At 39.2% G+C, this 27,805-nt stretch overlaps 1 protein-coding gene across 1 annotated transcript in view; it reads right to left on the bottom strand.

Annotated features, from left to right (window-relative positions):
- Positions 1 to 27,805, bottom strand: part of LOC120789161 (CUB and sushi domain-containing protein 1-like) — a 298,034-nt gene that overhangs the window by 233,610 nt on the left and 36,619 nt on the right. The window contains exon 2 of the mRNA XM_040125711.1: positions 26,744 to 26,856. Coding sequence (XP_039981645.1) covers positions 26,744 to 26,856 — 113 coding nt within the window. The remainder of the gene's footprint in view (positions 1 to 26,743; positions 26,857 to 27,805) is intronic.

Here is a 27,805-nt window from a genome sequence, read left to right as displayed (position 1 = left end):
GCCAGCATACGGTTGTGTTTATTAAAAAGGAGGTGTGTATAAATGTCCCAAAATTAGCGTTGAATAATGATTAATTAAAGAAAATAGCACACGTAACAAATTTAGGATAAGGTGTTATGTAGACTACAGCCTCACTTTGCACTGATCTTTGTTATACTGAGCACTTGACCTCTCTCGCCTTCCACTCTGTGTTTCTCTCTCTGAATATTAAAAAGCTGACAGCAATGTGGCCATCAATATTAACACTTTCCATGCATATGTAAGAACATGTAGTCATCATGGATTCAGCACTTCCTCCGAAGGGATATCATGGCCTGATGAGGAGTGAAAATATTTTTTACTCACCAGGAAGTTGTCATATTGTAAAGCAAAGGTTTCTGTATTGATAGTTTCATTAGTATCATCAGTCAGATGATGGTCACGTTTAGCTGCCAGCCAAACTCTTTACGTTTGTTTCTCTCCTCCCCTCATTCCCCTGTTCTCGCTCTCCACCTGCCCTGCTTTTCACAGAGTCATGTAGTTAAATAATTAAGGTGCCGGCTGCGCCAAGTCTCGGCTAAAATAGAGCCGACATTTGCAGTGGAACACTTGGTAGGTGACCTCTTCAACCTTCCGAATTCAAGTCTGGATAAATCCTCAGCACTGCTCTGTCATGCTTGACTCTACCATAGAGTCATTAATAATTGCATAATAATTGCTAGGTAGTCATCTGTGTGAGAGACAATGACATGTTGAATTTGCTCCTTTTCCTTACTGGGCACTTGTCACCTTGGAGATAAAATTTCAACATTTTTTGCAACCTAATTTTCACACGCTCATTCTCATAGTTCCCTCTCTCTTTCTCTCTGTGTGTGAGTCTCTTTCTCACACTGAAGAGAAATACAGCTGAACAAGTGAAGCATTGTTACAATGAAGTGTACAGACAAGAGCCAACAATGGCAGTGGAGTGGAAAGTAGCATAAAGCAGACCTCTACTTCGTCTCTGCTGCCTGGTCTGTCTGGACATTTAACCACTCAACACACATTCACACATGTACAGATACTCCATAGCAATTAAATCTTTACACAAACATAGAGCTAAGAGAAAGGAAAACAATGTATAGTCATACAGGCTATACAGTATGAGCACTCATAGACTTTTCATTGCAGTGACTCAAATCACAAATGTCTGTGTGCCAGGTGATGTTTAGGATGTTGGTCATGACGGAAACCATGATAAATCATGAATCAGAACGTGGCAGAAATTTCAACTTAGTGCTTACACACTCCTGTGTTGCAGGGCATGTCTTCATCCTGGCGGCTATGGGCCTAAAAGTTTGAGGACAAAAGTTCTAGCCAGACTTTTTTCCCTGGTCCTTATTTCATCTCTCAAGGCTGTCACACAGAGGGGTCTGACACATTTCACGCCCCTGGTGTTTGAATTTCTTTTACCTCTTCAAGTTTAAACAAACTCAGTTGTAAAGATATAATAGCTAAAGCTTTGCTTACTAGCTAAAATTGTTTGTTAGCCTCAGTGGCTTTGGTGGCAGAACTCCTTTAGATGGACATATCTGGTTTACTGACTGGCTGGAATTGGATTTTTTGCATGAGCAGGCAGAAAACAACCAAGCGACTGCTTGCAATCTGTTGGTTTGGTTACCACATGCACAGATGCAGACACACACACACACACACACACACACACACACACACACACACACACACACACACACACACACACACACACACACACACAGACAAGCAAATAAACACACATGAAGCAGAATTATTGACTGGTTTCACATCTCACAGTGAAAGCTGTCAACAAAGTCCACAATTCTACAACCTAACCAGTGGGAGAGTGGTAGTGAATTGTGTGTGTATGCGTGTGTGTGTGTGTGTGTGTGTGTGTGTGTGTGTGTGTGTGTTTGTGTGTGTGTGTGTGTGTTTGTGCGTGTGTGTGTGTGTGTGTGTTGTGTGTCTGTGTGTGTATGTGGGGTTGTGTTTGTGAGTCTGTTGTGGTCAGTGATTTTCTTGCACTCCAGTTGTGGAGGGAATTTGACTGCTGATGCTCATTGCAGCCCAGGGCAAGACAAATGTATTTGTGCGTCTATCTTTGTGTGTGTGTGTGTGTGTGTGTGTGTGTGTGTGTGTGTTTGTGTGCGTGTGTATGTTTGTATTTGTGAGTCATTGGTGGTGAGAGAAAGCGACATTTGGGTAGGCATGAAGTGACCTGTATCTCAGCTGGGAAGTGACACAACTGGTGACCACGAACACACACTAACAGACACTATGTTGGACTCTTGTCTCACAACTTGTTTCATGGGGAGTCCATGCATGAATGAACCAAAGCAGAAGGTCGAAAAACATGGCAGGAAGAGACAGACTAAGAGACAGGGAGGGAAACAGTACACTGTATATAGTTTTGCTCCTCTAAAGAGATGTGCGCAGACCACGTTCCCCACTGAAAAACGTACATCATTTAAGGCAAAACAATAATGTACTTATTAATAATAATGTCGGTCTCAAAAGTCTGACACCACTTTCCCTTTAACTTGAATTGGAAAGTATTGAATATTGTCAGTGTTACATTGAGTTTCTTCATTTTTTAATTAATTACTTTAAATTGTTATCTGTATATACAGTATATACAAAAGTATGTGCATGCAAATGTGCTACACATTTTACAACATATGTACATATTTACATAAATAAAAAATTAATTATGTAAATAAATACAATAAAAATGTAATTGTAAAATCTGTTGGAACATTCAACTAAAAATCTCAAAAACATTACCACTAAATATAAGCATACATAAAAGAAAATGGAAAGAAAAAGGCAAACAGGGCATCAGTTTATGTAATATATGCATTCATGGGAGTTGTAGTGAATGTTGCTGTATTCTCGTCCATCCGGGAGTTATCCGGGAGTTATTCTACTCCGACGCTGCGGTATGCACTATGGAAATAGTTACACTGAGTACATCGGAACGTCACTCGTCTCTGATTTTCTGATTTTTTGATTTATGTGTAGTCTGTGCAACCACAGACAGAGCTATTTGAAATTGTAAGAGGAATGCACAGGATCATAAGTGTAGAATGCATGTACACTGTTGTAAAACTATGCAGGGACCCTTTATAAGCATGTTTATGTGCACGTGTGAGTGTGAGGGGATAAAACAATATAGAGGGGGAAAAAAACAATATTTGTCAATGTAATTCAAAAAATAAAGACTAACATTAATTGAAACAGTTATATTCCATGTCAGTATAACTCATCAGGGAAAACACTTAATGTTAGTGCTGGTGTAGGCTTTCAAAAGCATAACCAGTTGAGCCTTACTCCATGTCTACAGAGGAGGCATAGCATGAGTGGCATGCCAGCACAGCAGCAGCAACGGCTTTAGTGCTCTCTGTGTCTACACAGGATGTGTTCAGGCCCAGTGTTGAGTGTGGGTCTCCTGTGTTTTGGCAGTGCTCAGAGCGAAACACTCAGTCATTGTAGTTATGCTCACTGAATGGAAGAAGACAGACTTGAAGCATAACAGTATGCTTTCAATTGTGTTTACGCACAAGTGAAAGGTGAGCCGGTATGCGGCCTGTATTGTTTAAAACAGAGGAATACCTGTTCTGTCAGACATGCGAGATACCTCCTCTGTAGACAAGCTGTTAATGTGAACAAGAACGAATAGGTCAGAAGAACACATCCACATCCTTGTTGAGCCATCTGTCACCTTTAGGTGGTTTTGATGGATCCTCTACTGGTGCTGTCAGTACCGCCTTCTGGACTGTCTGCTTTATGAAGCAGGTTTGGATTAAAATGAAGGAGACAAGGTGAGAGAGAAACCAGGCAAGAGAATAAAGGAGAAATACTTATGCGTGTCTTTGCCTAATGCTACGTTGTGTGTGTGCGTGTGTGAGTGTGTTTTGATCTACGAACAGGGTGTCCATGCAGCCAGCCTTGTTAATGTGTCTGACTGGAAATGACCCTTAAGGCGAGAGGAAGGACAGATGCATTAGGGAGAAAGAGAGAGAGGAAAAAAGATAGAAAGACAAAAACAGAGGGGAGAGAGAGAGAGAGAGAGAGAGAGAGAGAGAGAGAGCAGTTTTTTTCTCCTGGGCGGCTTCATCTTTCCAGACCAGCCTTTCTCAGACTTTAAACCAAAATTGCTATGCCAAATGGCCCGTACTCTCTAATGGCCAAACTCTCTAATTCACCAACTGTACAGACAATTAAGACTGTTGATCAATTTTCGGCCTGCAGCATTCAAGTTTAACTTCTAAAATGTGTTTTCAAAAACTGAGCAGAGTCTAACAGAGAGCCATCAGAGATCCTGTTCATTTATTCAGAGCATCACACCACTGGTGCCTTCTGAGAGCATTCTGGCCAAAGAGAAGATGCAGCAAAGAGTTCAAATTTCACCAAAGTAAATTCTATTAAGGCAAAACTTGCTGGCAGGAGAGCTGCCACTCTGCTGTGGTGAAAAAACCACACCTTTCCACAGCATATTCAGCAGTGGGAGGGAATTTCAGCTTCATATATGTAACTGAAATTACTGAAATTCAAATTTATGAAATTACACTTTTAAGCTTGTTTTTATGACATATGGAAACTGAATGTTGACTCAGTGCCTCTGGTTGAACACACAGGACCAAAATTAAAACTGAGCCAAACAGTAAATCACAAAAAATTGTGATAATGATAAAGAGTAGATTCCAAAGAGTGTTGGGCGGCATTACTCAAAGAAAACAGAAATGTAATATGTAATAATGTAATAATGTAATGACCAGAGACAAGAAAATATATTGCACAAGTAACAAAGTCTTATGGTCTGGAAGATGTTAGGCCTTAAAGTAGTGCGACGAATTTTTGGGAGCACTGCAGCCCAGTTTCAAAAGGTTAAATGATGATAATACTTATGGCTTTATAACTACATGCACAGAGATTTGGCGCTGGAGATGCCAATACTCCTTATATAGGTTGTTGAGCCAAAATCCAGAAACTGTTCAGTGTCCGGCTCTGTCTGAAGCTGGCTGTGTTTGCCAAATCCATCTGTGTTATTGCTCCAGCTCTGATTGGTAAATGACAGGACACAGTACAAGCTGGATGTGACTCCTGGCTGGCTTTGTGTCCAAAGCTGCTCTAAAGGGGATTTTTCAAATGTAACAAGGGGATGATGGCAGGGGAAGCATTGTTTTGCCCTTTTTTTTTTTTTTTTCTGAGAAGAGAAGCATACTGTGTATAATCTGTGTTAATGCCATGATCCAGGATTTGTTTGGTAATTTAACAGGAAAGCTTATGTAAATATTAGACTTTTTTCAAAGTTAATGATTCAAAATGAGTCATGCTAAATCCTATATATATATATATATATATATATATATATATATATATATATATATATATATATATATATATAGTTATATTTGTTTGTTATCGGGAATTTTATGCCTGTATTAGATAGCAATATTGGAGAGATGACCAGAGATGAGAGAGAGGGATGCAACAAAGCTCGTTGGCTGGATTCACAACAGGCATGTTGCAGTTCATTGTCAGTATCGTTAGGTCTTATTGTCTGTCTGTCACTCTGTCTTTGGTCCATACCACCTGTTACACTGTAAAGTCACAAGATGTATGTTGTCCTAAACTGAACACAATGAGGTGGTGAAAATGATAAAGGAATGAAAAGGTTAATATGGCACACCCTAAATTCATCAAATTCCACCATTACAGCCACTGTCAGAATAACAAAGCCGAAATATGTCAGGTTGTCATAATGTGCCATAATAGGAATGCCAGGTTTTAAAATAATATTGACAATGATACAGCAACTTCTCAAAAATCATCTGTCCTTAATATCAGCTGTAGTTTGAGAATGGCCCAGAGGCAGTGACAGTTAAATAGCAGAAGTTGCTGACATCGAAAGGGCAACCTCCTGGAGAGGCAAAAAATCTCCAAAATCAAGTGATGGTGAGATTGTTGACAATAGTACACTTAGATGATAGAGGTTTGACAGCAGAGCTTCAGTTATCTTCCACATTAGGACTACCTAAACTGACAGGGTTAGGGCAACTTCTCAGCAATGCAAAAAGGATTTTTTTTTTGCTTTTTACTCAATTAATTTCAAACATACATTGTCTCACTACAAAAACCAGACATGTCCCATCCAAACTAGAGCAGTTTATTTTTTGGTGGTGCAGGGCAGTAACAGCTGCTTGAGAGGAGAGGAGAGGAGAGGAGAGGAGAGGAGAGGAGAGGAGAGGAGAGGAGCGATTGCAATAAGCTCATGCAACAGATCAACATAGTAGAAAAGGATTTGAAGTACAAGGTGTGTATACCATACCTGTGTGTGTGTGTATGTTGTATACCTCCCTGGCTGCACAATTTATGGATGATACATACATATTTAAGGTTGGCTTTGCTCTTTTAACTGGGATCTGTTATTTTTGCCCCAAATACTTTAACTGTCTACATGTAACAGTAATGATGATGTAAGAAATGTAAATATTCTGTAATTACTGAATCTAGTAGGTCAGCACACAAGATACTTCACAATTAATTCAAACCAGTTTCAATGAGGAGAGGATGTGCCACATCTGTTCTTACTGGGTACCTACCTACTCACCAACTTACCTTCCCTCCTACCTTTGTACTGCACATGCAGTCCATGAGCTGAGTCATCATTTATTAAAGTAAACAGCCCATGGACTGATAGCATGAAAACAGACTGGTAATAAAGCACGGCGGTTATCTTCTCCCCATAAGAGCCCCTTGTGAAAAGAAAGATGGAGGAGAGTGAAAGAAGGAGAGAGTGGGATGGAGAAAGAGATAAAGTTGTACAAGGATGACAAGGTGCTTCTGAAAGATATGAGAAAGGTAAAAGAAAGAGCTAAAAGGCTGCAGGTAGACATAATGGATTTTCTTTGCTTTAGATCCTTCTTCTCACTTCTCACTCTCATTATCTCTCATGCACAATCATGTATTTATTATTAATCAGATCGTGAGTGCAATTAAGACATTTCCATGGCTCTATAAAGTAAAACCTACTGCTACAATTCAGACTACATGTGACATCTGTTTACTGCCGAACGCAGCTACATGAACCACACAGACAAGTACAGATAACACATGAACAATTTGATGATGATGATTAGTCTTTGAGGTATGATTATCAGAACATAAACATCCTGATTGGTGTCCACTTGTCTGTGCTCCTGTGCAACACTTTCTTCTTTTGTATTTGTAGTTTTTCTCTTCTAACTGACATAGCTATCGGTCAAAGGGCACAAGGGTGACTTGCAGCTACAGCAGTACAGGCCAGCTAACCAGCTAACCTGAAATAACAACAAAAAAAAAGGTGAAAAGCCAGGTTGTCCATGAGCTATGTTGTGATGGTGGCAATTTTAAGGTCATGTGCAACACGGAAAAGCCTGAAATATGTATGTGTTAGGGTATATATGATTAGTAGAAGATGTGACAATTGCAAACAACTGAGAAAGCAAGAATGTATTAAAAAAGTGCCTGTGACAGCCTTGATTAAAAAAATACATGCACAAACCACTGTGATTGTACTGTGATTAAGAGAAGAATGGATGTAAAGCTGGACCTGTGTAAATGCAATGCAGTGATCATGCTGCACGATTATGCTCGTCTTTGGAGTAAACATAATCATACTAAAATATCACTGCTGCGAAAGCTGCTAGGTGAAACCTACCATCTTTCGCCTAATCTTTCACCTAATCTCCAGCTTTCACCTAATCTCCAAAATGTCAACTTTTTGTGCACTAAGAAAAACATCCTTGTTTTAAACTGAATGACAGAGTTGTTTTGGCAAAATGCGAAAGGTTTTAGAGGGTCTTATATGCCTGAGGGCTACAAATTTGTCTCCACTCATGGAGGAGCATTTAATCACTCCTCTAATTGGAGAACATAAAAATCACCAAAATTGGAGTTACAAGGTTTTAATTCAGTAGCAACAACATGCAGAGTACTTTGCATGCATGCAGACCAATCAGACAATTACTTTAAGTGTGATCATGATGCATTATGTAGTTAATGTATTCCACGCATTGCACCCCACATATGTTTATGGGTGCAGCCTTGCTGGTATTTTAGCGATCATTACACTACACATGTCATTATTTTGTGTTGACATGACCCCTGCCCATCTCTTTTTTCTGTTATTTTTTCTTTCTGTCTTTCTACATATCTCTCCTGCTCTTTCTCTCTCTTGATAAAAACAATAACAACTTGTGGCACCTAGTTAAGGTGAGACAGCATGATGTCTTGAGTCTGTATGTGTTTGTGTGTGTGTGTGCAGGTTGTCTGTGGTGTATATGTCTCAGTATGCATGACAGTGAGACCACCCCAGGGAGAGGTATGGGTCTCTGGGTGTGTGTGTGTGTGTGTGTGTGTGTGTGTGTGTGTGTGTGTGTGTGTGTGTGTGTGTGTGTGTGTGTGTGTGTGTGTGTGTGTGTGTTCTATTTTTAGGCACATCTCAAACAGAATGCATCTTGGGAAAAGGTATGAGTTCAGCCAAGCGAACGAGATTCTTAGAGTCAGTTCTCTCTCTTTTTTCTTTTTCTCATCCCTTCCCTCTCCTCTACTATTATCTCTCCTTTCATTTCTTATTTTACCTTCTCATTCATCCTCTCATCCCCTATTCTTCTTCTTTTTCCTTGTTCCATAATTTTAAAATTTCTCACTACTTTCTCACTTACTTCCATCTACTGAAAAATAAAAATAAACATATGATTTATTATTAAGAACTTTGTATTAATGACATCAAAACAGCTAACCAAATAAACGCAGTTACTACAACATGGTACCACTACCTAAATTCAAATATAGGTGTCTATTTTTAACTACTAGCAAAGATTTTGCAATTAATGTGAAAATGACTTGAAAAGCCTCTTGGCATTTTTTCTCTCTTTGGTATTCCGTGGATGCTCTCCATCTTTCACTGCAACCCCTCCTCTCCTCTGTTCTTTCTCTCTCTGCCAAAGAAGTGCTTGGTATTCTAGGGATTGTCTGCTTTTCTTTCCTCTCCAGTCTACCCTCCTTCTCTCCTCTTTTTCTCAGTCCTTTTCTCTTCTCTCTACACTCTCTTCACCTGTCTTCTCTTGCTTCTTGATGAGCCTTCTTTGTTTCTCATTGCTGCTCCCCTCTTCTTCCTTCTCTCCTCTTCCCACGTATTTACATCCTCTCTTCTCCTGTTCTCATTTCTCTTTAAAAATATTCAGGTTTTGTTCCCACTGTTTCTGTCAGTGACTAAGCATTGATCTCTAGTTGTTATTCTATGGTCTAGGTAAAACATGCACATCACATATAATGACATACATGGAATATTATGCATCTACTAAATCTAATCTTTAGCAGCTGCAACAGCGTGGCTGGTATTGTTTTCACCTTGTCTCTTGTCACCCTATTATTGTCTGTGTGTGTGTGTGTGTGTGTGTGTGTGTGTGTGTGTGTGTGTGTGTGTGTGTGTGTCATCATGACAAAATGTGGTTGTGGAGACACCTGCCGTGGTAACAACCACAGAGGTGGTTTTGAGTACTTTATCGGGTGTATGTCTGTCTGTGGAAAGATTTTGTCCCTGTGATAGCGTCACAACGGTGCAAGATATAGTCATGAAACTTTACAGGTGTGTACTTGAGATCAAAATGAACGCAGAGTTCAAAGATGGTTGTGGTCTGACCCAGGACTACAGAGAACTCATACAATAATGTAGTAATGGGGAGTGATTGACAACATAAAACTGAGAAGGCCAAAGGTGGAAAGGCGCAAAAGGCCCCATCAATTGTGGAGGCGGAGAATGTGATACTTTGACGAATTGGGCCAAGTATAGACATGTTTTTAAGTCCATGTATACAGTGGAACTGAGCCCACACTTTGAGCAAGTGCTTTACCAGGTGATTGTTGCCTATCCTGTCCCAAGGAAGGGGAAGAAAGGAACACAGGAGAGATGGGAAAATGATTCAATTTTGACCCACTCTGAAGATGATTCAGCTGAGTGGACCCAGTATAAGAGGGCCCTAAAGGTTGTTGTCCACTAGTATGCTTGAAGATTTGGTCATACTAAGCCCCCTGCATTTGGGGGTTTCTGTAAATGCTTCCTGCCAATACGTGCCGCTTTGCAATTCTACAGAAAGTCTAAAATCGAGAAGAAGGATTGGGGAATTAAAAGGGTTATGCACTGAAATAGATGTAAAAATCTGGGTTTATTTTCACTATGTTAACTATACGAAGTAGTGAGAGTGGTAGGGATTTGCACTGTTTGAGAGAGAGCTTGACCTTCTTTATTAGACAATCTATGTATGTTCCTGCAAAAGAAATTCCAGTGCTTTCTGGTGATCTTGATACCAAGATATGTAGACTGATCTGTGACCACCTTTAACTGGAGGGCACTCCTTATTGACAGGGAGCAATTGTAGCAGCTTGTAGCCTGATATCAACCCAAACTGCTCTAGGGTTGAAAGCAGATGAGGGATAGAGGATGCAGCCTCATTCAGAAAAACAAAGAGATCATCTGCATATACTGCCACCTTCTGATCATGACAACTCAGTGATATCCCCTTGATATTCTGGTTTGCACAATGAGACGTGACCAAAGTTTCAATGACTATTGCGAACAGGAGAGGGGAGAGGGGGCAGCCCTGTTTAGGGCATCTGTCTAGGGGAATGAAGGGTCAAGAGGTGTTGTCGGTATGTTTGAATGCCATAGGAGACGAATAGAGGGTTTTTATCCATTGAAGAAAATTGTGACCAAACCCGAAACGTTTGAGTGTTAAAGTTAAGTAATCGCACTCTACCCAATCAAAAACTTTTTCTGCGTAGAGTGAGATCAACTTCAGGGTCCTCCTCGACTGCAATAACCTCAATAATCAAATTCAGCTGGGGGTGCAGAGGGAGAACATTAAAAAGCCACCTAATAATAAAATTGAATATGTGTCCTTAATAAACCCAATTTGAGCAGGAGAAATTATGAGGGGAAGAGAAGCTTCAGGACATTTAGCTCAAATTTTAGCTTGTATTTCATAATATGAATTTAGGAGGGAGATCAGGCGATAAAAGCCACAGCTGAGGGGATCTTTATCCGTCTTCAGCAACAATGTTATAGAAGCTTGGTAAAGTGTGGGTGGAAGGTTTTTTTTTTTTAAATGACTTCCTAAATACAGATGACAAAAGTGGGATGAGGGCGATAGAAAATATTTTATAAAAATTTGACTGGGAGGCCATCTGGCCCTGGGGTTTTTGCCTTTTTATTGAGAGAGGGAATTGCGAGAGAGATCTTTTAGGGTGTTATGTCCTTTTCCAGTTCCTCCCTAATATCCCAGTCAAGATTTGGAATCTGTAGTTCGTAAAAAAAAAAAAGTATCAAATAGGTTTGGGTCCCGAGCAGAAGTAGATGAGTGTTAAGAAGAATAGTACTCTTTAAAGCAGTTATTAGCTCTCTCTAGTTTGCCGTATCCCCCCCAGACGGGGCTCTAATAGCTGAGATTAATTGAGATACCTGTCTTGTACAGTTCTGTTGGGAATGGAGTTTGCTGATTTTGTCACATTGTTCGAATGTATTGAACCTAGTTTGTAAAAGCCATTTCTCAGCTTTGATCAGTGGAGAGTTTGTTCTCTATAAAGGTCTTGTGATGGACTATTTACACAACATTCTTCAATGCAAGCTATGGAGCATTAACAGTTTTGCAGATTGTTTCACATGATACATCAGGTGTAGTGTTTATCTCTAAAAATTTTGTAATTTCAATTATAGTCACAAATTCCTTTTCTGAGAGCATAGTGGGTTCAGGCCCCATTGGTAACTATTTGGTTGTTTCTGAGCAAACAGTAGCTCAAGCAAGTGGTGTGTGATCAGATATGGCATTGCATTTGTAAGAACAGCCTTTCAACTTGCTGAGAAGTTTCTCGTCCAGAAAGAAATAGTTGATCCAAAAGTATGTCTGATGAGCATTTGAGAAAAAGGAGAGCTGTCTGTCCATTACTGCATCTAATTTTCTGCTCCATCTGTCCTAAGCACCATAAAATTGTACTACAGATCCACATACAAATGAGCAAAACACACACACACACAGTCAGTGAGGTGGACTCACTGTCACAAATAAAATAACTTTATGTGACAGCGGCCAACAAGCAAGGTGTAAACTTAAAAGGATTTATCTGCTCTCCAAGTGAAGTGTTAACACTAGTGCACTGTTTCCTTTGGTTTGAGTTATTGAATTTCAGAGAGCGGCAACTGTCCTCTGAATGATCTCCACCTGAGAACACATCATATTTGTATTAAAAAGAACCAAATGGAATTGCATCATTATAAACGTTAGCATGTGCCAGAGCTAAAAGGGGCAAAAAATATAATATGAAAACACACAAAGTATCGCTGAAAAGTCTGAAATTACGGATGATGGTGAAACGGTAAGGTACATTTTTTTAGCTATTGTATTCATTTTACTTTGTTTATTTTAAAATGGTCCTATGTGTATGATGGTTCTATTATTAGCATTCTGTGTCCATTGTTGTCTGTCTTATACCAATGCAAGTTCCTGAAGGTGAGTTCATACAGAAAGCATATTTTTGCCTCATGTCACTTGCCCAAATTGCCAATGTACCAACTGTACAGACGTTAGCTGTAAGTTAGCTGGCAAGAGCGCACCGACCGTGTCTGTGGGAGTGTTTCTGTGTGTCTGTGATCCAGCTCAGTGTCTGACTGAACTCAGAACTCAGTAGATACAATCATTCTGAAAAATTTTCAACACAAGCAGATATGTATTTAGATCAATTGATGTCTAATCGCATCTTTCCACTGATTCTGAATGCAACTGCGTCTCCTCTAAAATTCACTTCACATTCTGATTGAACTCACAGTAGCAATGTTTGTTTTAATGGCAGTTCCCTTTTGTTTATTCCATATTTTTTGTGCAATGAACACATGTTTTTAAGAAACCAACTGAACTAACATTTAAAATCCTGGGAAATAATTCTTGCAGATCATCAACAAAGCGACTATAAATTTGCTTTCACCTATAAATGTCTGCCATGAGGAACTCAAGTTTTACTCTTTTTTTCCTGTTACAGTATCTTCAGAGACTGTTTTTGTGCCTAACCAAACCTTTACCAAAGCACTGTCACAACATAGAAGAGTTATTTATTTATTTTTCAACAATGATTTGTAACAGGTTATCTGTGACATATCTCCTACCACAATGGGGCGCTAATTCAGGAAACGCTCCTATGGGTCATATCAGAGGGTACAGACGAACATGGTCATTTAGGTTGGAGAACTTGTTGTATCTGCAGGATATATAGGAGATTAAGTGGGGGAAAAAACGATGGTTATTACACTGGTTACTTCCATTGAGATAAAATTGTATTCCTATGTGATATGGATGATATTACCTTATAAGGAAATTGATACAGAGAGCCAAAAGCACAAAAAACTGAACATCAGAGTCCAACAGAAAGAACAAAAACTTTTGGACAGATGACAAGTTAAGCTTCAGGTGAGAGCTGCATTTAATTTTAATAAAATATGCAGACTTTGCAATCCAGGATCCCAAAACCTTTCTTAACTCCACTCAGAATTTCATTCTGCATTCAGGAGAACATGCTATTCGGATTTTCATTTTAGTTTCCAAAGCTTTGCAGTTTTCTGAGGAAGGACAGCTTGGCTTTGTAATTATGACAACAGTACAATTATTAAAGGTTGAAAATGATCACCACAGTTTTATCAGTACCAGCAGTGTTGTTCTGTCACCACCATGTTAACTAAAGCTGGTATTAAGGTAAAATAAAAAGGCAATGCACTAAAATAAAATATCTTCCTTTCTTCTAAAGGTGATGATGCCAGTAGTAAAGTTGTATCTGTGTTAAATCAACACCTCTTGCAGGTAGGATTTATTGCAGGGCTGTTGTAGGAATGTTGTATTTGACTGCATTTTTTTTAGGTAGATGTACCTAATGAACTGGCAATTCATTGTATATAAAATTTGTTTTCAATGTGTGCACAAAAATGTTTTTTGCTAACACAGAATCTAAACAATCATCCATAGTGACTTGATGAATGATTATCTGTTTATATGTATACCCTGCTAAATCTAAATCTAAATCTAAAATGTTGCATGTAACTGCAGTATGTTGAAGAGGAAGTACAGATCTCTTTTCCCCTGCTTCCTCAATCCTTTAAAACATACACAAACAAACAAAGAGAGAACAAAACACAGTGATTGCCACTGCCAGTACTACAGTACTCCGCTATAACAGCAGAAAAAAAAAAAAACTGCATTGCAATTGTAATAGTTGTTATTTACTGGATTCACATACTGGTATTTGGTTATTAAAATTTTTAGGTAACGTGGGAAAAATAACTCCTGGAGAGAGAAAATGTTGAAAAACATTTGTTGTATAAAATAATATTTTGTTCAAGCTCAAGTCTGATTAAGCTTGTGATCATACCATTTTCATATCCACTCTGATTTTAGTAAAAATTACAAAGATTTCTCCTTTTCAAAAACAGTTAAAAGTGTATTTCATTTGAAATATAAGTATTATACTTGATACTGGAGTGAAAAGAAAATCTCCATCTCTAGTGATTATCCTCATCTGTGACCCCCCATTAGGTCTTGACTGAGACTTGAAAAACACAAGACAAGAAAAGAGACAATTTGTCAAGAAAGTGATTTCTAATTTACCAAAAAAAAAAAAAAAAAAGAATTTTATAATAATGATAGGCCTCTTTCCCTTGGATGGCACTGATATGCTAAAGATTAAAGGTGTGAGAAAGAACCAGAGAAACTCAAGACAATGAAAGTCAGGGTCAAACTGAAAGCATGACTGATAGTCAGAGACACCGTAGCTTAAATGACAGTAAGCGAGCCCTTACTGTGTTGAAGATTGTCACACAGATTTTACAAGCTCTGCTTATCATCAGAGGGAGAAACATAGAGGATAAAAAGGGGACACACAGATATGAAAATGCAACAGCAATCTTTTATCTCTGTCCCCCAAATTCACATTAGAGTATTACAGTGCTATTGAACTGCATTGAATTGTAACTGGTGGTACATAAGAGATAAGAAAATCTATACTTGGGGGGTCCCATGTCACATTATCAGATGTATCCCAGACTTTATAAACCTTTTAATGTTTAAATTTCTGTTTAAGTTTACGGAATGTAGCATTAACCTCTGAGTTCAGCTATTTGATAAACAATGTACAATGTGTCTGTGAGAAAGTTTAGTAAATACATACTGCATATCATAAAAACTCCACTGTTAGGTTGGCTCTCCAGTTATTTCCATTTTCTAGGTCCAAGTAGCAGGCCTGGGTTCAGCATATAAACTAAGGTATGTGTCTGTGTGACTTTGGAAACACAATTTCTTATAGAATATTGAGCAGGAAAATCAATCTTACTACAGCAACTGTAACTTCAGATAACCTCCTTCATGAATCATCAACTTAATAGTATAATGGAAGGCATGCCATCCTACCTGTCTTAGTGGATTAGGACTCATTTTAGAGTGGTACCAGTGTTTGTACTAGGGCGATCGTTGGAGTATCACTGAACCTGCCTCAAACCTGAATGGTGGGCCATGAATGAAATACACTGAGTGCGTCCTAATTCAAAGATGGGATCTTATGATGGATGCAGCACATGAAGATGAGGGTGAGTCCTTTAGAGGACCTGAAAGCCAGAATGAACCAGTTCCACCTCCATAGACCAGAGCCTCCCGGAGACCGAAATCTATGGTGCATTTGGGTGGTCGCTTATAAAACTAAAGTCAAATAATAAGTTTATGAGCATGACATCACACTTGACTGCCCAATAAACTGTAAACACTGTACACTTGAAAGGCTAAGGCTAAGGTGTATCATACCTAAGTTTATAATATAAGCTCTAAAATATCACTTACATATGTTGGATGACGTGCAGATAGCAGGCCCGGTTGATATCTAATCCCATAACTTCAAACTTCAATTAAATTTAAGATTGCATTATATACATATTGTGAAGGCTCAGTGATAGTAGACCACCTAAATGCCTGTAAAATACTGGACAGCCAGCCCAGGTCGACTGAGACCCGCCCAGGAAGATTAAATCCCTCGGTGTCAATTTAGGTAAATCTTACATTAGAAAACGCATTATTTCACGCTTTTCAAACAAACGAATTCTTGGCCACACACTTCTCTGAGTTGCGTGCGCTGCAGTAACTTTGTGGGAACTAGCGTTTTCTCTATGCGCACAGATAGCCTGCATGTGAGGCGTTTAGTGAACATCGGTAAATTGTAGCATCTACGAACAGTCTGCATGTGCGGCGTTGAGGGGTAATTTTGTAAATTGCAGCTACAGAAAATGTCCCGGGCTACACTCTCCCCCTCTAAACTCCATGAGTCTCTGCATGTACATCAGTCACATGCTGCGCCACCCACCACCACCACAAGTAAGTTTTCAACCTGTGGGAAACACTGTGTCCACTATCGAGGGTAAATATCCTACGTTATAGTAGCATTAGCGTACCGCAGGCAGGCTTAGCAGATTTTTTCTTTGACTAAGAAAACCAAGATGAAAACGATAGCAGTAACAATCACGAGTCACATGCACACAATTTTTCCACACAGAAAACTGAGCAGGAATCGTTAAGGGAATAAATAGAGTATCAGACCATAAGCAGAATCGTTAATGGCATTGGTATCAATAAAATCTTCTCAGTTGCCACCCCTGTACATTAGGTCTACAGCCTGCTGGATGTCATGTCCAACTAAGCTTCCTAATTCATGTTTTTGTTACCTCACCAGTACTTACATTATCTGTTTTATTTTGTGTCCTCGCCCTCTTCTCCTCTCGTTTCAGATCCTCACTTCCTGGCCTGGAGTATTTCCCACCACTGTGATGGTTTGCCCGGCACTAGTGTGTTGCACCTGTGTCTCGTTGTTTCCCCTTCCTAGTGTATGTAGACTCTGTGCTCCCTTCTCTCTGTGCTAGTTCGTCTTCGTTCCCAGTAACAAGTGTTCCAGCATTCCTCATAGTGTTTGTTCTTTCCGTGTGGCTTAGTTTCTGTTTTTTGGACCTCGCCTTTGCCCGGCCCTCCGGTTTGCCTGTTCCCGTTTGCCTGCCTCTCTACCGATCTTTACTTAAGTTAAAAAATTAGAGAACCTTTACATTGCCTTTTGTCTGAGTCGTGCTTTTGAGTCCCTGCCTAGTGGTACAACGTTACACTAAATACATGCAAAAAACATCATTGCAAGCAAGCTTTACTGCAAAATGTTGCAGGGAAACACACATGGTAATTTTCTGTGTGTGTATGTTACATTCTCTTTGCATTTCATGGAGAAAATTGTGGCTATGACAACTGTTAGACAGTGGCACAGTTCTTTCCTGGAGTGGATTTTGTGCAGAGTAAAACCACATACAGTAGGTTTCCAAGTCTGTATGAGTCCTTGGACAAGTCTGGGGTGCGAATGCTGATGTACAGTACACTGTTTCGGCACGTCTAACTCAATTCAAAATATGGTCTGATAGCCTAAGCTGCTCAAGAAAGACTGTCCAGTAGCCAACACTGTGGATGTGCTGAACATTTCCCAGGTGTAAGTGAGCATATATTCCACCCTCTGCTCTTAGTTACTGTGCTGAGAGACACGTTAGCCCAAACAGGCTGAAAATAGCACATACAGGGTGCTAAGTTCAGACCACTTAGATGTCATATTGACTATGCTGCATGGTGGGAAGTTGATTACCCGCTCACAACACTCACTACAAATATGTGTTTGTGTGAGTGAGAGAGTATGTGTTGTGATTCTGACAACACGCTTTGATGACGGTAGTATCACCCTCGGACACTCCTCTGCTACCCCACCATGGACACACACACCACACACAAACACAGCAGGATAGTTGACATTGCTGCTTTGATCGATGTAACTGACTACTGCTGGCGTCAGTAACAACAGCGTTATATGACACACTCCCACAGTGAAGAGCTTCCTGTGGCGTTCCAGTCAATATGGGTTAATGGTGTAACGGACTGCTTCTCCCTTTTTCTCTCTTACTCTCACTGTCAGTCTTTTGCTCTCCTAGCACATACACATACACACAAATACACAAACATGTAGCAGCACCTGACGACCCAAGTTGGCAAATCCACCAGTAGTCCTTCCTTCCTTTAATGATTGGCTATGTTTGTTCTAAGAAGCTTCCCTGCTGAATCCATTGGCTTTGACTAAACTCTCCAACCAATTATTCTCAATGAAGGGCACAGATAGGATAAGAGTAGGGGATAACAGGTCGATAGCGAGCTAAAATAGGCTATGCACTGGTATAAGAGAAATGCAGTAAATGTCAGTCGTAATCGTAATCATTGATATCCTACTGGGAAAAAAACATACTTTTCAGAAAGTAAGAAATGTTTTATATATCATTTGTGTCAACTTGTGTTGGTTGCACCATCATTTCCACTTAAAATATGAAGTGATATTACAGTTATACTTTTACAAACCTAACCTGCATACCCACCGAGCATAGAAATGAGAATCTAAGGTGTATAAATCTGTATTTTCATGTGTGTGTTTGCATATGTGTTTTCATTTACATGTATGTGTGTAAGAGGACTCTACTTTAAGACATCCTATTACATACATCAAAGCAATTTTCATAAACATCATATTATATTTACACCAAGCCCATTAATATCAGTCATCTTAACAATTTCCACTTCAAACAGCCCATATTTTACATGTATATATAACCCATTCCACCAGTATACACACAACCCATTTCCTCAATAAGATAATCAAAATGAAATCCAAATGAATTTATTTTCCCTCGGAATGACTGAGACTTGTTTACCCTCTAACTTTCACTCAGATAGATGGAGTCTGTGTTGCTGTTGCCAAATCTACAAGCTCAATATTTCTCTGACCTAATGAAAGCAGTTATTATTGTGAATCTATAAATCCAAAAGCACAAGCATTTTCCTACACCAGCAGCTACAGTATGTTCAGAAAAAACATATGCTGACAGAAATGTAGTTGATCATTACTGTTGATTAAAGTATCCAGATGGATTCAAAAGACACTGTCCTCCTGTAAAAAAAAAAAGGAACCAATAGGTTACCTGTGTGAGCAGCTTATTACGACCCATAGTTATATGGTTGTTTTAGTTGAAGGACTTGTTCAATTCAAAAGTATAATGATGAGAGGGATGTGTAATGACAAGTTTAACAAACAATGAGTGGACAGTCATAAATTCTTTTAGCCTCTGGTGCTTGTGAGTATATCTGCTAAAAGCATATTTTAGATATTATGGCAACAAAGCAGTCTGAGTACAAGGGTTGATGATTACTGAACCTTGATATCTGAACCTACTGGATCTTTGTCTTGATAATTCTTTAATTAGTAAGTTGGCCAACTCAATCTACTTTGGTCCCTAACAGACTTGTCGACTGTCATTCAAACAGGGATACTACACCAGCCAAGATTTGTGCAAAGGAGACAGCATGTCTGTAAAGATTCTCAGTCATCCAGGTCATGGTATTCTGTAAGTGCTACGCGAAGGCAACTGGACTTGCTTGAAGTTCTCGGAGATGTTTCACCTCTGATTGGGCTTCTCCAGTTCTATCTGACGAGTGGGGACTTCCAGGTAAATATCCCCTGGTGAGATCAGCAACAAAAGTGAGTCATTGAGGTCACATGAGTCGTTGACCCTCCCGGTCATCATGTGAGTCATTGAGGTCACACGGGTCAAGGTATGGATGGGTGCTAACACCTTGAGGGTTGTTATGGGTGAGAAGTGAATCGTTGACCCACCCTGCCAAATTAACTCATTCTTCCAACATGCCATATTTTATATTCATACTATGTCACAACTCCCATCTACAGTAGTGCAATTTTCTGCAATGGCTATCTGCAGCCCTCTAAAATTTTGTAAGGCAAAACGTGACCATTCACTTGATGGCAGGGTGGGTCAACGATTCACTTGTCACCCATAATGACCCTCAAGGCGTTAGCACCCATCCACACCTTGACCCATGTGAACTCAACGACTCACATGATGACAGGGAGGGTCAACGACTCATGTGACCTCAACGACTCACTTTTGTTGCTGATCTCACCAGAGGATATTTACCTGGAAGTCCCCCCTAGTCAGTTAGAACTGGAGAAGCCTTACGGATGAGAGGCAAAACGTCTTCAAGAACTTCAAGGAAGTTCAGTTGTCTTCGCGTAGAACCTACAGAAAAGAGACAGCATGTGATTTAAAAATGGATGTAGGAATGCAACGTGCAATGTGGGATGGAGCACGCAGTCAGAAATGAATCAAGGTTGTGAAACAATAATTTAAATATTAAAGGGAACTCCGCACAAGCGTTTTTTTTAAGTGTTTTTGACGTTTCTCACTCATCCACCTCACCAAACAGAAGATCTCTGAGGAAAAATTTTTTGTATTGCAGCAGCACAAAGAGAGGTAAATACTGATAAAAAGAAAAAATATTAATAAATAAGACATGAAATAATTGTTGATAATATTAATTATTATTATTATTTATTTTCTTCTTTTATGGTTCTCTATTAGGAACAACAGAGAAATCCACATCAAGCCGCAAGCAGGGACCCCCTGTGTTTTTTACTTTCCAAGGCTATTGTTTTTTGCTGGTGCATAATCTCCACAAAAAGTCTTTTCAAACACATGTAACGCCTACATTATACGTGTTTTAAACTAATCAGTGGTATGTGTAATGACTGATCAAGCTCCCTCCCATTTCTCTTGGAGCTTTCTGGAGCAGGGATGCAAAACTCATCAAGGGTAAAAAGGTAGATGGGAAGACAGATTGTTGGCAAAATAACAAGTACTCTATAGCTAATGTTAGACTTCATGGAAATAATGTTTACACCTAACGTTACATCCAAATTGTGATGGCTAGCATTCGCTAGATCAAAACAACTCAGCCATATCAGTCTAATTAACAGTACCAAGACTGATATATTATTATACCTATTTTTGATTTAAAAAAGCGATTTTTAAAAAAAGGTGAAAAGTTTGCAACCCTGCTGGAATCAGGGTTGCAAAGTTGCAAACATTTAACACTGTTCATCATCTATAATAAACTATTTAGTTGTTCATCTGTCTGAAACCTTATTTTTGAAAATAACTCAGTCTTCCAACATGCCATATTTTATATTCATACTATGTCACAACTCCCATCTACAGTAGTGCAATTTTCTGCAATGGCTATTTGCATCCCTCTAAAATTTTATAAGGCAAAACTTTGAAATAAAGGCACTACTAAGAAAACAATCCGGCTAGAGGCATCGGAAAAAACTCTAGATGAATAAATCTTTCTTATGTGTAACATCATGTCTAAGGACCTAAAATCCCAGAGCACGAGGCTGCGCTCTTTTTGCATCTCATCCAATAGTTGGTGGCTACACAGCTCTTGCCACAGTCTGTGCAAAGCCTTGCATCAAGTCAGCAAGATTTGGAAGCTCCTAGAAGTGTTCCTAATGGATTCTACACTATTCTGCACAGAGAAGAGAGACGGAGAGAGAGAGAGAGACAGAGAGAGAGGGTGGAAATGCCAACACCAAAGGGGATGAGCTTCCTGTAATTTTACAGATATACCAACATTCAGGCACGGGCACTCACACATGACATGTTATAATGCAGTATAAAAGGGATTCCCTGTAATGACCTATACATGGTGACATGGTATCGCCACAACAAGAAATGAGAAAAAACAAAAATACCCATGACTTGTAACACATTTGCTAGAACATGTGCATATGCACACCCACACAGGCCGTCTTCTCTCTTTCTCCCCTTATCCTCCGCATTTATGTTTTCCTGTCCTTATTCTCCCTCTTTTCCTTTTCCAGAGTGATCCCTATGTTACTCCTAATGCATGTTTGTACATATGCTTGTGTGTGTGTGTGTATGTGTATGTGTGTGTGTGTGTGTGTGTGTGTGTTTGTGTGTGTGAGCATCTATGTGTATGTGTGTGCTTGTGTTTAATGTCGAAAGTCCCTTTAAAGGGTTTCCAAGTTGTGTTTTTCACAGAAGTCCCTCAACAGGAGAGGAAACGCTGTTGCTAGCCTAGGGACTGAAACACGTACACGCGGCCTCTTTCTCTTAGAGTGTGTGTGGTTGTCTGTGTGTTTGCAGAGAGTGGGTGTGGGAGGTTGAGGCTTTGAAGATGATGCTTCTACTTTTTCTTTAAGGTGGTGGTGAGAGTCAATAATCCTTCCCTCTCTCATCCCCTCTCACACACACACACACACACATTACAGCTCAACTGTTGTAGTAGTACATATCGTACATAATTAGCAGTTTATTATTAATGTAGCAATTCTCTTGTATTTTTAGTCAAGATGTCAAATGAGAATTGTTAAACATCTTTTTTCCTGAAAATAATTAGCTTTATGGTCATTTGTATACTGGTCTCACATAGCATTTACCCATTAAAATACATTTTTTTAATAAAATAAGATGCACCAGTTTTTCATTTGGTACAAATTGAATATTCATCATCATTTCGTATTTATATTGTATTATAAATTCATAATAATTTTGAACCAAAAGAGATTTGTCATTACGTTTGAACCTTTGGAACCAATAAACATATATATTTTTTAAATAACAAGCACCACAGCTGCACTGATGCAAGTTTCCCAACATGCCATATTAACTGATTCACATGTAATAAATCTGAAAGAAGTTTGACCTATTTTTTTGTTGATCAATTTAGTCAATTTACAGAGTCAGTAAGGGATTGGAAGCAGCAAGGAGACAACTGCTCTTTTGGTTCAGTCTTTAAAAGAAAGTAAGGCCCTGTAACCACTGGGTGCAGCTTTTCTTCTTATAAGTAGTAGCACTTAACGGATGATTGGAGGAAGCGCTGGAGGTGCGTCTTGTTGCTAAGTGACAACTGCAAATTCATTTGACGCAAGGCAATACTTTACTAAAAGTTTTAAATATTTATAACTTTTGGCATTTGGCACCATGAATGCTAAACACATGTTAAGCTTCCAGCACCAGCAGAAACATGCACCAAGGCATCTTTTATCATCGCAAAACACCAGCACTTCAGAGAGAGGGTCCAAGTGGACACCCAACCTAGGGCTTAATCTGTATTGTTTCCAAAACATCCGTACTCCTGATGAAGTAGCTGTAAGAGTTTACACTCACTGAATGATTTGTGAACACAGCGGCAACAAATATAAATACTTTAAATTATTTTTGCAGGGGAAAAAGATGGTAGTGAGGGAGATGGGAGAGTTACATGTGACCAAAATGCTCCACCCAGGACCCCATCCATTGCACCTGAGTACAAAATACAAAACAGTATTATTGTTAAAAAAAAAAAAAAAAAATGAGTGGAACACTTCAAAATCTTCTGTTTTTAATTTTATGATGATGATGATATGTTGGATGTATGTTCTCTTGAATAATGTTGTGTTTTACCCCTAATGTGGTGAAAAAAAAAACTAGAATTATAGACAGGTATAAAATCCCCTCCATCTGTCAATCTACCCTTCCCTTGTCACCCTGGCCATCTCTCTTTCCACACCTCTCTCTCCTAAGTTTCCCCCTTCACAAACCCCTCTCTCTCTCTAATTCTCTCTCTCCTTCAGCTTCAGGGGAAATGAATTGATGATTATCTTGTCTTGCAGAGCTGGTTTGCAAACTTGCTTTTTTTATCAGCAAGGCCTCACTTTCCACCACTTATAGCTACATTTGACCCATTCCTGCCTCTCTCTTTCTCTCTCTCCATCCATCCCTCTTTCAGGCGACTGGGGTCTTATCAGTTAGCTATGTGTTCAGACTTATAGTTCAATTTGGTGTCCTTAAATAAAAGGATAGAACAGAGAAAAAGATTTGTTAACAGAACTGGCTATGTTAACAGAGAGGGGCAGACAGACAGGGGAGACAGAACAGAATAGATTCTTTGTTAGTGTGAATTAGTTTGAATACACAGAAGCAGAGAAAGAGTTAGGAAGGGAGAGGACACGGTGGAAGAGAAAAAAGGTGTAGGTGAGAATTAATGAGGAGGGTAGCAGAAGAGGGAAAGAAGATGCTGGAAATAATTAATTTGAATAATAACTGTTATTTATATAAATCAGATCGTGCAGTTAAGTTTAGTGATTCTTTTGTGGGGGTTTTTTCATTCCATAAGGTAATCTAGTTGCAGCATGAAGCCATAGCAACGACAGGGACAATAGCCAAAATACAAAGACACAACCATCAAAGACACTCACAGCACATAACAATGTCTCCAAAACACAGACTTTCTTTTACATTTGCAGGTGAGTTTAAAGACATAAACAGTAAACTAGGAAGAGGTTTCGTGATATGGGTATGGTTTAAGGCACTGTAACAAAACCGGACAAAACATTAAAACAATTCAACGTATGACTGAATTCAAATGTCCACCTTCTGTCATCTACAGTGATGTATTCACTGTCATCGATTAAATGTGCTACGAGATGGGATCTTAAAATCCCATCACGTGTGCATGGTTATTAATTCAAGTTTTTGATCCTGTAACTTATCCTGTAACCCAAGCACTTTTATGATCAGTTCTTAACAGTAGTCACATTTGCATTCTATGAAATGTATGTGCAGGGCCTCAGGCTTTACATAGCATAACAGAGATAGTGGTTACATGATGAATAAAAGAAATAAAAGAACATAAAGGTTGATATGAACAGTAAAACTTTCCCCTTTGCTTTGTTAATCTGAATACAAACACTTCTAATATTGTATTCCCCTTCCCACTGGATTGAAGAACTTGATTTGACTTAACACTAACACTTAGTTATCTTTTAAAATGTGATTGAAGCTGCAGTGTTAGTGGCACTCCCTAAAATCTCTCTGAAAATATCTGACAATTTGAGATGCGCAAATGATTAACATCTGATCTCTCAACATGTTGTATCACACATGCCATTACCTTTTCAATGCACAATGACTTTGTCTTGGTAAATTACATTACATGTGCCAAAGGATATGGTTTGGGATAACTGTATGTTTCTCATTTGAGAGATGAAATCCTTTGAACAATGTAACTAGATTAACTTTGCGTCAAAATGTTTCTTTTTTTATATAATTCTATATTGTACCAATAACAAGCCCATAGTGTTCAGTGTCACAGTTTATCTTCCCTCTGATACCCTGCTGTGAGACTCCCGACTGAACTGCATCTTCTTACCTATATACTGAATCAAATCTGCATATCTATTCTTATGGAGTGTTTCATTTTTGTTACCAATGTTCACTCTCTCATATTTGTCTTGGCTTTTAATAAACTTCAGTAATACAGGCATAAAAATAAAATAGACAGCTAACCATCTAGCTGGAACTTGCATGTACCAGGACTGATCACATACAGTTTAAACACAAAATCAAAAGATTTAATAAATGTCATGCCTTCTTTTGATTTATAATTTACATTTTCCTTAAATACACACACACACACACACGCTAACGCACGCATAAACACAGACATGAATCAATTTTTGATGTCTAGGGCATCATTGCAAAACAAAGCAGCACAGAAAAAAAGACATTAGCAGACAGCCCTGTCAGTTAAACAGAATGCAAACCCACACACACACACACACACACACACACACATATACACAATCACTCCTGAGGCAACAAACATACTTGAGGTCCCCATGGATATGAAACGAAACGATGGAAAGAAAAAATAAAGACATAGTACTTCCTGGAAGAAGGTTTAATGGCTGTCAGGTTTGCTTTTAACATACACAAACACACAAATGACACGTCCAGGAATACACACACAAACACACACCAAAACACAATGATATACAATATGATAAAGGTGAAGCAGACACACACATACACACACAGGGCAGTAGGTGTGTACATCTGGTCTCTTGAGTTTGTCTTTGATATTTAGAGTTCATGATTCATAGATGAACTGTTATACAAGCGTAATGGAGCACTCTGTGTGTGTGTGTGTGTGTGTGTGTGTGTGTGTGTGTGTGTGTGTGTGTGTGTGTGTGTGTGTGTGTGTGTGCATATCTCCAAAAGGTCAGGCTAAGCATTTGTGTCGCATCCCAGCAGGCACGCAGACATGGAACAGTCTTGTATACCATGTTCATAACACACGTAAGGCACATAGCAAAACAACTTGCAGCCAGGAAGTCAACACAACAAGCACTGACGTGAACATGCACCTCTCAGTGTATGAAATATAATTTCTCAGTGCTATAAACTAACACAGGGTCCATTAAAAACAAACTTCTTTCTAATTTCTGATCTCAAACAATGCTGGGTGATTCATATGAAGACAGAAAATTATTATTTAAAAACTTAGGCAATGATAAAACAGATAACCTGATTTACATAGCCTCTGATCAACAGCAACCGTAGCCAAAGTGTGGAACATTGCCATCAACTCCAACCATGTCTTTATAGTCACTCCCAGCAACTGCAACCATCCTGTCATTTGAATTCTTTATAATAAATTGAATATCATTTCTAAATACAGAGCTTATTGTGCATACTTTATGTGCTTGTCAGCAATAATCACAATCAGTAACGCCTAGCCTTATTTTTATTTTATGTAGCATATTGGGTTAGTCGTCCCTTAAGGTGTGCTGTCATTCATACAAATTTTCCAACATGGTTCAATCTCTTTGCAGGTCAAATCTGTCATCACTATTGCCCCAGAAATTGTCTGTGTATCATGACCAGCATTCATACATCACTATGCACACTTGCACACGGTCTTACCTTCGTATACAGCTTTGAAGCCCTGTGCACTGACAGCAAAGTCTGTGGTAAACCACAAGGCCAATATAGATCCACTGCTGACTATAGGAGAGGGCAGCATGAATCCTGACAACCTGAAAAACACAAGGAAATGCTTAAAACAATACTCTCAAACACAGCAAGAAGGTTGAATGTTGACTTCTGAAAGCAATCAATGGGGCAACATCAAAACTGAAAGCCTGAAATAGAAAATTAAGTAAGTATATTACATTAAATTATAATGATGGTGGTGTTATGGTTAAGAACCCTGCTGGCCTGAGTTCTGACTCCTCCAAGGCATTCTCTGTTTTCCAAGTCCGTGCTACTCTCAGGTTTTCTGCTGTCTAATCCATTGAAGAAAATAGAGAGTGAAGAGAGGGATTTCCGACTCTCTAAAAATAAATATTTGATACACCACTGACCAACTTAACGAACCATGTCGTGAGCTCAGACACAACATGTGATACAAAAAGTCAGATGTTGTCTGACTCTGATTAAGCAAGATGAGCTCTTGATTACACTTGAGCTTGTGCTGAAACAGCCTTTTGAGACTTAACTGAGAGGTGATGGTTAAACAATTTGGGGAGAATAGGGGAGGTTTCTGAAGGAACGAATAACACAGCCAAAAGCGAAGTGTTAATTTTGGTTTTCTTTTACAGATCATGGAGCCTTGCTGGCTCTATCAAACTGTCACCTCCTGTTCACTCTGGGATGGTTTGCAAATGAGGGTGAATGGTCAGTATGAGGTTCGGCATCTCCAAGTCTGAGGCAATGATCTGCTGGATATGGTGGATTGCTCCCTGTGGGTTGAGAGCAAATTGAGCAAACCTAAAGTTTTATTATCCATCCATCCGTACATCCTTTTGCCACTGCGTATTCACATCTGGGTGTCAGCGGGTTAAGCAAGGTAGCCACTGCTTCTTCTCAGTGAAAAGAGCCGGTTGAGGTGATTCCGCATCTGATCAGGATTCCTGTGGATGTGTCCCTATGGAGGTATTCTGGGCATGTCTGACTGGGAGAACACCTCGGGGCTGACCAAGAGCC

This window comes from Xiphias gladius, chromosome 1, assembly GCF_016859285.1.
Source record: "Xiphias gladius isolate SHS-SW01 ecotype Sanya breed wild chromosome 1, ASM1685928v1, whole genome shotgun sequence".
Lineage (NCBI taxonomy): Eukaryota > Metazoa > Chordata > Actinopteri > Istiophoriformes > Xiphiidae > Xiphias > Xiphias gladius.
The sequence above is the reverse complement of the archived record's forward strand: the minus strand, read 5'-3'. Positions and strand labels throughout refer to the sequence as shown.